The 12,766-nt window shown below is 34.7% G+C and overlaps 1 protein-coding gene across 2 annotated transcripts in view; it reads right to left on the reverse strand.

Annotated features, from left to right (window-relative positions):
• The window catches only part of LOC133535128 (macrophage-stimulating protein receptor-like), a 51,806-nt gene that overhangs the window by 15,914 nt on the left and 23,126 nt on the right, over positions 1–12,766 (reverse strand). For both annotated transcript variants that reach the window (XM_061874641.1, XM_061874642.1), the window contains exons 8-12: positions 10,074–10,210; positions 9,818–10,003; positions 9,623–9,722; positions 2,524–2,757; positions 2,305–2,451 (exon numbers count right to left, since the gene is read on the reverse strand). In XM_061874641.1, coding sequence (XP_061730625.1) covers positions 2,305–2,451; positions 2,524–2,757; positions 9,623–9,722; positions 9,818–10,003; positions 10,074–10,210 — 804 coding nt within the window. The remainder of the gene's footprint in view (positions 1–2,304; positions 2,452–2,523; positions 2,758–9,622; positions 9,723–9,817; positions 10,004–10,073; positions 10,211–12,766) is intronic.

The following is a 12,766-nucleotide window of genomic DNA, read 5'->3' on the forward strand; positions in this document are numbered from 1 at the left end:
CAAATCATTTACAAAAGGTAAACAGGGTAGGTTAAAGGCTACTAGGAGCTAGTAGTCACACAACAGCTAAGCACTCAATAGCACACAAACTAGACACACGTAATCACTAAACAATATTGCAGACCAAAACAGAACGTTATCAATGTAAACAAGCATCTCCTCCTCCAGCATCTGGACTCCCCAGGCAACTTTGCCAGGATCCTCTTTGTGGACCTCAGCTTCGCCTTCAACTCCCTACAGAAGCATCTACTGATCCGGAAACTACACCAGCTCAACATCCCCCCTCAGCTGATCCACCTCACCCACAACTTCCTCACCGACCGACTGCAAGCAGTAGGGGTGGGCTCAAACATATCCCCGATGCTTACCATCAACACCGGGGTCCCACAGGGATGTGTGTTGAGCCCTTTCTTGTACACACTCTACACCACTGGTTCTCAACCTTTTTTCTGTGATGTACCCCCTGTGAACATTTTTTTAATTCAAGTACCCCCTAATCAGAGCAAAGCATTTTTTGCTTGAAAAAAAGAGATAAAGAAGTAAAATACAGCACAATGTCATCAGTTTTTGATTTATTAAATTGTAGTGGTCTTTCTTGAACTATTTGGAAGAAAAGATATAAAAATAACTAAAAACTTGTTGAAAAATAAAAAAAAGATTAATTTATAAATAAAGATTTCTACACATAAAAGTAATCATCAACTTAAAGTGCCGTCTTTGGGGATTGTAATAGAGATCCATCTGGATTCATGAACTTAATTCTAAACATTTCTTCACAAAAAAATAAATCTTCAACATCAATATTTATGGAACATGTCCACAAAAAATCTAGCTGTTAACACTGAATATTGCACTGTTGCATTTCTTTTCACAGTTTATGAAGTTACATTCATATTTTGTTGAAGTATTACTCAATAAATATATTTATAAAGGATTTTTGAATTGTTGCTGTTTTTAGAATATTTTTCAAAAATCTCACGTACCCTTTGGCATACCTTCAAGTACCCCCAGTTTTACGCGTACCTCCATTTGAGAACCACTGCTCTACACCAATGACTGCCGTAGCATCTCACCCACCACAACATACCTAAAATACTCATATGAAACAGCCATTCTCACACTCCTCTCCAACAGACAATCCATCCTGGACTATTATAACACAGTGAAACATTTCACAATCAAAGTCAATAAAACAGAAGAAATATGGTTCAACCCCCCTCACCTCAACACCCCTTTATCGTAAACACACAAACAGTTAAAAAATTTGACACCTTTAAATACCTGACACCTTTAAATACCTGGGCGCAACCTTGGACAATAAACTCACCTTTGATCAGCACACCACGGACATTCAAAAAAGAAGTCAACAAAGACTGTCAGCCATCCGAAAACTTAAAGGACTATACGTTGCACTTCATCTCCGGTTATTACTTTACCAAAGCATTGTTCAACCCATTCTTCTGTACTGTTCCATGTATTTTTTCACCATGCTTTCTGTAACCAACCGGACCAAACTCACACGCATTACAAACATAGCAGCTAAAATCATCAGCCTACCCACACCCAACATTTCAGATTTAAACAACAGGTCCATCATTCAACTGGCAAAAATGATAGTCCGGGATAGGAGTCACCCACTACACCAATACATAATTCCACTACCATCAGGGCACAGGTACAGAACCAACAAATACCGGAGGGCCCGCCTCAAGGAAAGCCTTATCCCTGCAGCTAGAGCCGACCTTAACAGCAGGCCCGGTTGACCTGTCTGACAAGCCTGAAAATGTGTTGGTCATGTATGATGTCTTTTTGTTATTTTTGTTTTGTGATGTGTAATGTCTATTGTTTAAATGTACGGCAGTGAAAATGAATTTCCCCAATAGGTTCCAATAAATCTAAATCTAAATCTAATCTAATTCAATTGATGTCATTTTGTTATGAGCTTTACTTCATAAATTATTGGTGTCACCAAAACCAATTACTACTCGACATCAAATAAAAGAACAGTTCATAAGAAATAGGTTAGTGTTCTTCATATCTACCATTGTTATCTGTTTGACTAATTTCTGTTGATCAAAGCTTTTATAACATTCCACACTACTAAATAATACAAGTATATATGATTCCTGCTGATATTGTATCAGACAATACCAAAAGCTCCAATGTAGTTATTGTATTGGAAGTAAAAAAATATGTATCAAGACATGCCTATAATATCTAATTTCATCCAATATGTGAGCTGAATTAAAAAGGAATTCCTTTAAAAATAGTGCAGCTCCAAGTTTGGATAGCTTACTATCTCACCCTGACAGGAAGTCCCTCACTGGGGATGACATGGTTCTTCGGAAGCCTGCAGGTGAGCTCATTCAACAGAACCTCAGCATGGCAGTCCACACCCCCGATGGTCATCCTGATCTTCATGCACGAGTTGACTGTATTGAGTTTCCGATGCTGTTAAGATAATATTCAAAGTTTGTTATTATACGCTGTGTTTCATGCAGCTTTGACAGCGTGCAAACCTACGTGCAGTGAAACCTCATTTTCTCCAGGTTTGAGGTACAGCATGTTGTCGTCGTTTTCGAACGGGATAACTTTGGCGTCGGGATGGTAGTCAAAACGTCCACTCCACAAGTTTCTTTTTCCATCCATGTGAATGAAGATCTCTCCAGTGTCGGACTTGTCCTCCAGCATGTCATATGGCAGGAGTACGGGGGCAAAGCACTCCATATGTGTGGCATTCCTGGTGCCGTTACATTCCTGAAAGAAAATGAATCGTCATTGATTGTGTCCCTTTTTTAACGGCATCACCACTGAGCGCTATGTTAAATATTAGTTCATAGCGTACATAAAGGTAATAACGTGTACAGAAGGTAAAGTTCACGTACATAAAGTTACAACCATGTACATAAAGTAAATAACACATACATAAAGTAAAGAACATGTACATAAGTTAAAGAACACATACATACGGTAAAGAACATGTATGTAAAGTTAAAAATATTTACGTTAAGTATAAGTCACAAAATATTAAGGAAATAACACATATATAAAGTAAAAAACGCGTACATTAAGTAAATAACAAACATGTACTTAAAGTAAAGAACATGTACATAAGGTAAAGAACACGTGCATAAATTAAAGAACACATATATAAGGTAAAGAATATGTACATGAAGCCACAACCATGCACGTAAAGTACAGAACACGCACATATAGTAAAGAACTTGTCTATAAAGTAACAACCATGTACATCAATCAATGTTTACTTATATAGCCCTAAATCACTAGTGTCTCAAAGGGCTGCACAAACCACAACACAAACCACTACGACATCCTCGGTAGGCCCACATAAGGGTATGGAAAACTCACACCCAGTGGGACGTAAAGTAAAGAACACGTACATAAATTAAAGAATGTGTAGACAAGGTAAAGAACTTGTACATAGATTAAAGAACACGTACGTAAATAACAGGTACATAAGGTAAAGAACATGTACATAAAGATAAAGTAAAGAACATGTACCTAATTTAAAGAATGTGTACATAATGTAAAGAACACGTGCATAAGTTAAGGAACACATATATAAGGTAAAGAACATGTACATAAAGATAAAACCATGCACATGAAGTTAAGAACAAGCACATATAGTAAAGAACATATCTATAAAGTAACAACCATGTACATAAAGTAAAGAACACGTACATAAATTAAAGAACGTGTACATAAACTAAAGAACTTGTACATAGATTAAAAAACACATATGTAAAATAAAGAACAGGTACATAAGGTAAAGACCATGTACATAAAGATAAAGTAAAGAACATGTACCTAATTTAAAGAATGTGTGCATAAGTTAAGGAACACATATATAAGGTAAAGAACATGTACATAAAGCTACAACCATGCACATAAAGTTAAGAATGTGTACATAAAGTACAGAACATTTCAATAAAGTAACAACCAAGTACATGAAGTAAAGAACACGTACATAAATTAAAGAATGTGTAGTTAAGGTAAAGAACTTCTACATAGATTAAAGAACACGTACGTAAAGAACAGGTACATAAGGTAAAGAACATGTACATAAAGATAAAATAAAGAACATGTACCTAATTTAAAGAGTGTGCATAATGTAAAGAACACGTGCATAAGTTAAGGAACACATATATAAGGTAAAGAACATGTACATAAAGATACAACCATGCACATAAAGTTAAGAACAAGCACATATAGTAAAGAACATGTCTATAAAGTAACAACCATGTACATAAAGTAAAGAACACGTTCATAAATTGAAGAACATGTACATAAGGTAAAGAACTTGTATAGATTAAAGAACACGTATGTAAAGTAAAGAACAGGTACATAAGGTAAAGACCATGTACATAAAGATAAAGTAAAGAACATGTACCTAATTTAAAGAATGTGTACATAATGTAAAGAACACGTCCATAAGTTAAGGAACACATATATAAGGTAAAGAACATGTACATAAAGCTACAACCATGCACATAAAGTTAAGAACACGTACATAAAGTAAAGAACATTTCTATAAAGTAACAACCATGTACATAAAGTAAAGAACACGTACATAAATTAAAGAACGTGTACATAAGGTAAAGAACATGTACATAAAGATAAAGTAAAGAACATGTACCTAATTTAAAGAATGTGTACATAATGTAAAGAACACATGCATAAGTTAAGGAACACATATATAAGGTAAAGAACATGTACAGAAAGCTACAACCAAGCACAAAATTTAAGAACATGTACATAAAGTAAAGAACATTTCTATAAAGTAACAACCATGTACATAAAGTAAAGAACACGTACATAAATTAAAGAACGTGTACATAAGGTAAATAACTTGTACATAGATTAAAGAACACGTATGTAAAGTAAAGAACAGGTACATAAGGTAAAGAACATGTGCATAAAGATAAAGTAAAGAACATGTACATAATGTAAAGAATGTGTACATAATGTAAAGAACACGTGCTTAAGTTAAAGAACACATATATACGGTAAAGAACATGTACATAAAGATACAACCATGCACATAAAGTTATGAACAAGTACATAAAGTAAAGAACATACCTATAAAGTTACAACCATGTACATAACATAAAGAACATATACACGTGGCGCAGTGGGAGAGTAGCCGTGCGGAACCGGAGGGTCCCTGGTTCAATGCCCACCTAGTACCAACCTCGTCATGTCCGTTGTGTCCTGAGCAAGACACTTCACCCTTGCTCCTGATGGGTGCTGGTTAACGCCTTGCATGGCAGCTCCCCCCATCAGTGTGTGAATGTGTGTGTGAATGGGTAAATGTGGAAGTAGTGTCAAAGCGCTTTGAGTACCTTGAAGGTAGAAAAGCGCTATACAAGTACAACCCATTTATTTATTTATAAAGAACTTGTACATCAATTAAAGAACGTGTACATAGGGTAAAGAACATGTACATAAAGTAAAGAACACATATAAAGTAAGAAAATGTGTACATAAGGAAATGAACATGTACATAAACTAAAGAATGTGTACATAAGGTAAAAAACATGTATATAAAGTAAAGAACATGGATATAAAGTAACAACCATGTACATAAAGTAAAGAACACGGACGGACATAAAGTAAAAAATACATGAACATCAAGTAGAGAATATGTACATAATGTAAAGAACACATACATAAAATAAAAAACATGTACATAAAATAAAGAACACATCCATAAGGTAAACAACATGTACATCAAGTAAAGAACACATACATAAAGTAAAAATTGTGTACATAAAGTAAAGAACATGGACGACATCAAGTAAAGAACATGGACGGACATAAAGTAAAGAACACATACGTAAAATAAAGAACATGTACATAAAGCAAATAATGTGTGCTTAAAGTAAAGAACATGTACATCATGTAAAGAACACGTACATAAAGTAAGAAAACATGTACATAAAATAAAGAACATGTAAATAAAGTAAAGAACATGTGCATTAAGTAAAGAACACATACATAAAGTAATGAACATAAACTTCAAGTAAAGTACACATACATAAAGTAAAGAACACGTACAAAAGGATGGGCTGTTTTGCTATTTGCTCACGCAGTTGTGGACAAATAGTCAAACAGTTTAAGAACAACATTTCTCAAAGTGCAATTGCAAGAAATTTAGGGACTTCAACATCTAAGGTCCATAATATCATCAAAAGGTTCAGAAAATCTGGAGAAATCACTCCACGTAAGCGGCATGGCTGGAAACCAATATTGAATGACTGTCACCTTCGATCCCTCAGATGGCACTGTATCAAAAACCGACATCAATCTCTAAAGGACATCACCACATGGGCTCAGGAACACTTCAGAAAACCACTGTCACTAAAGACAGTTTGTCGCTACACCTGTAAGTGCAAGTTAAAGCTCTACTATGCAAAGCGAAAGCCATTTATCAACAACATCCAGAAACGCCGCCGGTTTCTCTGGGCCCGAGATCATCTAAGATGGACTGATGCAAAGTGGAAAAGTTTTCTGTGGTCTGATGAGTCTGCATTTCAAATTATTTTTGGAAATATTCGACATCGTGTCATCCGGACCAAAGGGGAAGCTAACCATCCAGACTGTTCTTGACGCAAAGTTCAAAAGCCAGCATCTGTGATGGTATGGGGGTGCATTAGTGCCCAAGACATGGGTAACTTACACATCTGTGAAGGCACCATTAATGCTGAGAGGTACATACAGGTTTTGGAACAACATACTCTATGCTGCTATCCAAGCACCATCATTTTCATGGACGCCCCTGCTTATTTCAGCAAGACAATGTCAAGCCACATTCAGCACGTGTTACAACAGCGTGGCATCATAAAAAAAGAGTGTGGGTACTTTCCTGGCCCGCCTGCAGTCCAGACCTGTCTCCCATCGTAAATGTGTGGCGCATTATGAAGCGTAAAATACAACAGTGGAGACCCCGGACTGTTGAACGACTGAAGCTCTACATAAAACAAGAATGGCAAAGAATTCCACTTTAGTTTCCTCAGTTCCCAAACGTTTATTGAGTGTTGGTAAAAGAAAAGGTGATGTAACACAGTGGTGAACATGCCCTTTCCCAACTACTTTGGCACGTGTTGAAGCCATGAAATTCGAAGTTAATAATTATTTGGAAATAAAAAATAAAGTTTACGAGCTGAGATAGGCACCAGCGCCACCCGTAACCCGAAAAAGGAATAAGCGGCAGGAAATGGATGGATGGAGTTTGTACATCAAATATCTTGTCTTTGTAGTGCATTCAATTGAATATGGGTTAAAAGGGATTTGCAAATCATTGTATTCCGTTTATATTTACATCCAACACCATTTCCCAACTCATATGGAAACGGGGTTTGTACATAAAGTAAAGAACATGAACATCAAGTAAATAACATGTTCATAAAGTAAAGAACACGTACATCAAGTAAAGAACATGTACATAAAGTAAAAAACATGTACATAAAGTAAAGAACATAAACATCAAGTAAAGAACATGCACATAAAGTAAAAAACATGCACATATAGTAAAGAACATAAACATCAAGTAAAGAACATGTACATAAAGTAAATAACATGTACATAAAGTAAAGAACATAAACATCAATTAATGAACATGTACATAAAGTAAAGAACACGTACATCAAGTAAAGAACATGTACATAAAGTAAAAAACATGTACATAAAGTAAAGAACATAAACATCAAGTAAAGAACATGTACATAAAGTAAATAACATGTACATAAAGTAAAGAACACTTACATAAAGTAAAGAACATGAACATCAAGTAAATAACATGTACATAAAGTAAAGAACACGTACATCAAGTAAAGATCATGTACATAAAGTAAAAAACATGTACATAAAGTAAAGAACATAAACATCAAGTAAAGAACATGTACATAAAGTTAAAAAATGTACATAAAGTAAAGAACATAAACATCAATTAAAGAACATGTACATAAAGTAAAGAACACGTACATCAAGTAAAGAACATGTACATAAAGTAAAAAACATGTCCATAAAGTAAGGAATACGTACATAAAGTAAAAAACATGTCCATAAAATAAAGAACATAAACATCAAGTAAAGAACATGTACATAAAGGAAAGAACATGTACATAAAGGAAAGAACATAAACATCAAGTAAAGAACATGTACATAAAGTAAAGAACATGAACATCAAGTAAAGAACATGTACATCAAGTTAAGAACATGCACATCAAGTAAAGAACATATACATCAAGTAAAGAACATGTACATCAAGTTAAGAACATGCACATCAAGTAAAGAACATAAACATCAAGTAAAGAACATGTACATAAAGTAAAGAACATGAACATCAAGTAAAGAACATGTACATAAAGTAAAGAACATGAAAATCAAGTACAGAACATGTAGGTCAATTAAAGAACACTTACATATAAAGTAAAGAACATAAACATCAAGTAAAGAACATGCACATAAAGTAAAAAACATGCACATATAGTAAAGAACATAAACATCAAGTAAAGAACATGTACATAAAGTAAATAACATGTACATAAAGTAAAGAACATAAACATCAATTAATGAACATGTACATAAAGTAAAGAACACGTACATCAAGTAAAGAACATGTACATAAAGTAAAAAACATGTACATAAAGTAAAGAACATAAACATCAAGTAAAGAACATGTACATAAAGTAAATAACATGTACATAAAGTAAAGAACACTTACATAAAGTAAAGAACATGAACATCAAGTAAATAACATGTACATAAAGTAAAGAACACGTACATCAAGTAAAGATCATGTACATAAAGTAAAAAACATGTACATAAAGTAAAGAACATAAACATCAAGTAAAGAACATGTACATAAAGTTAAAAAATGTACATAAAGTAAAGAACATAAACATCAATTAAAGAACATGTACATAAAGTAAAGAACACGTACATCAAGTAAAGAACATGTACATAAAGTAAAAAACATGTCCATAAAGTAAGGAATACGTACATAAAGTAAAAAACATGTCCATAAAATAAAGAACATAAACATCAAGTAAAGAACATGTACATAAAGGAAAGAACATGTACATAAAGGAAAGAACATAAACATCAAGTAAAGAACATGTACATAAAGTAAAGAACATGAACATCAAGTAAAGAACATGTACATCAAGTTAAGAACATGCACATCAAGTAAAGAACATATACATCAAGTAAAGAACATGTACATCAAGTTAAGAACATGCACATCAAGTAAAGAACATAAACATCAAGTAAAGAACATGTACATAAAGTAAAGAACATGAACATCAAGTAAAGAACATGTACATAAAGTAAAGAACATGAAAATCAAGTACAGAACATGTAGGTCAATTAAAGAACACTTACATATAAAGTAAAGAACATAAACATCAAGTAAAGAACATGTACATAAAGTAAAGAACACGAACATCAAGTAAAGAACATGTACATAAAGTAAAGAACACATACATAAAATAAAGAACATGTACATAAAGTAAAGAACACGTACATAAAGTAAAGAACATGAACATAAAACAAAGAACACATACATAAAATAAAGAACATGTACATAAAGTAAACTTACCAGTACTTGAGGTTTCATTGTGGGTGTTTTGGAAGTGTACTGTACTATAGTTTTTTGTGCGGAGTCCAGACTTTGACCCTCAATCAGCAGCCTGGAGCCGCTGAACAACAGCAGGAACAAAACAACACACAAGCAATGTTTACTTCCATTCGTGTACATTTCCTGCGCTGTTGTGGTATTTTTCCTACGTCCTACCTGATGAAACTGCAGTGAGGATGCACAGAATCGATGACGGGGTTTGTTTTGTACACAAACATCTTCGTAGTGGTGACCTGAAAGTTGTCGATGACGACTTTGACAGGAAAACTTCCCACACTTGAGGCAGCCTCAGTGACACACTCCATCCAAGACGAGGTGCTGCTGTTGGCTGCAGTTGCAACGCTGCAGGCAGGAACACCTTGAACTACATACTTTTTTTTTTTGTACAAAGAAATACTCATGCGATGCTCACCTTCGAATCTGACACTTTTTGTCAGCAATGAAAGCTTCTCTCTGCATTCCAGAATCAAGATAGCTGCCTGTCAGTGTGACCAGAGTCCCTCCAAACACAGGACCGTGTTCTGGTTTGATCTGTGTGATGCTCGGCTCCTAATAGATGGAACATTTGCTTCTGTCACTTCACCGTCTAATTCATGCGCATCATACACACGATGCTTTAAATGAGGCCTCTGTTCAATCACCTACAGCAGGGGTACCAATTTTTTAAAATCTTCTTTAAAAAAAAAAAAAAAAAAATATTTGTTTTATTTATCAATCCAACAAACCACTACACAACAATACCATAACAATGCAATCCAATTCCAAAACCAAACCTGACCCAGCAACACTCAGAACTGCAATAAACACAGCAAAGACGACACAGAACAAACCAAAAGCAGTGAAACAAAAATGAATATTATCAACAACAGTATCAATATTAGTTATAATTTCAGCATAGCAGTGATTAAAAATCCATCATTGACATTATCATTAGACATTTATAAAAATAAAAAGAACAATAGTGTGACAGTGGCTTACACTTGCATCACATCTCATAAGCTTGACAACACACTGTGTCCAATATTTTCCCAAAGATAAAGTATGACATATTTTTGGTTCGTTTAATAGTTAAAACAAATTTACATTATTGCAATCAGTTGATAAAACATTGTCCTTTACAATAATAAAAGCTTTTTTTTTTTTTTTAAATCTACTACTCTGCTTGAATGTCAACCGACTGGGGTAGATCCTGCTGAAATCCTATCTATTGAATGAATACAGAATCGTTTTGAATCGGAAAAAATATAGTTTTTGAATCGAGAATCAAATCGAATCGAAAAAATCTATATATTATTGAATCGTGACCCCAAGAATCGATATTGAATCACATCGTGGGACACCCAAAGATTCACAGCCGTAATATATATATATATATATATATATATATATATATATATATATATATATATATATATATATATATATATATATATATATATATATGTAAATATATATATATATGTATACACACACATATATATACACATATATACATATACATCCATCCATCCATCCATCTATTTCTACCGCTTATTCCCTTTGGAGTCGCGGGTGCCTATCTCAGGCGGGGTACACCCTTGACAAGTCGCTACCTCATTGCAGGGCCAACACAGATAGACAGACAACATTCACACTCACATTCACACACTAGGGACAATTTAGTGTTGCCAATCAACCTATCCCCAGGTGCATGTCTTTGGAGGTGGGAGGAAGCCGGACTACCCGGAGGGAACCCACGCATTCACGGGGAGAACATGCAAACTCCACACAGAAAGATCCTTCGTATTGTGAGGCAGACGCACTAACCCCTCTGCCACCGCGAAGCCCCAGTTTAAATGTATTTATGTATTTATTTGACATGTATTCATCCAGTGTTTGCAATGCTGACCTAGAAGAGAGGTAGCATTTACATGCTAGAGATGTTGAAGTGTGATGATAATTGGTCATAGTCTATCATTTACCAACAAATATTAGCGCTATAGATGGCATTCGCCAGTTCACAAATGCTCTTAAAATGCAGGAGTAAATGTGTTGGAACATAAATGAATTAAGATGGACACTTCTTTTCAAGTGTAGAACATACACAGAGAATGTCTGCAACTTCTGAACGATGGAGCAGACATCGGAAAAGGAAGCATTTGGTGGTGCTTTTTCTGGAATTATAATTAACTAATGTGATTATTAGTTATAGTTCATTACAATGACAATGAGTATGTTCTTTTACCGCCATCTAGTGCCTACTTTTAAACATGTGCGCCATAAAAGGAGTAAATCGACAATACAGTATTTTTTTTCCAATTTATGTTGAAATCTGTGCATCTTTTTGAGATTTAACGTTACAGGGAACACTTAAAACGGCAACAACAACCCTTCCTTCTTTTTCCTTCCAAGATAGATTAGATTAGATAGTACTTTATTTATTCCGTCAGGAGAGTTCCTTCAGGAAAATTTAAATTTTCAGCACACTCCCATTCAAGATCAGACAAACATTACAGGGAGACAGAACAGGATTGCTGACGGGTCTGCCTGCTTCCAGCGCCCCTTACAAAAAAGGTGAGATACAGGTAAACAAGTGGGGGGAATGGGAGAAAAAAATAGAAGATTAAAATAAAATAAAAATAATCGGTCTAAGCCTGGGCCCTGGAGAGGGGGTCCAGACTGAGGCCAAGGGGAAAAAAAACACAACAACTCATAGCCATAGTACACATCCCTCTTACATGTGTCTAAGAGGTAAACATCAAACATCAAAGACACAAAGAACATTAAAGACATTAAAGTATTGGAGCTGATGCAACCAGCAACTTCTACATACAGCTATGAATATGTAGTGTATGTGGTACAAGCGTGGTACGTTCATGACCATGGGAACTCTGAACATCACCCAGACATGAACCCGACATCAACCCCGGCAGGTCGTTACATTATTTTATTTCATATGGGACCCAGAATTCCTGGCGACACTTTAGGCTGATGGTGTGAAAATGACATTTGTCGTACTGTAGTTTACAATCAATTCATCAATATTTTTGATGCCGACTCAGCAATTTCCTTTTATTTTGTGTTTATGTTTGTGTTGTGTGTTTGTTGTACAACATTATTGATCCT

Source organism: Nerophis ophidion, linkage group LG16 (assembly GCF_033978795.1).
Source record: "Nerophis ophidion isolate RoL-2023_Sa linkage group LG16, RoL_Noph_v1.0, whole genome shotgun sequence".
NCBI lineage: Eukaryota > Metazoa > Chordata > Actinopteri > Syngnathiformes > Syngnathidae > Nerophis > Nerophis ophidion.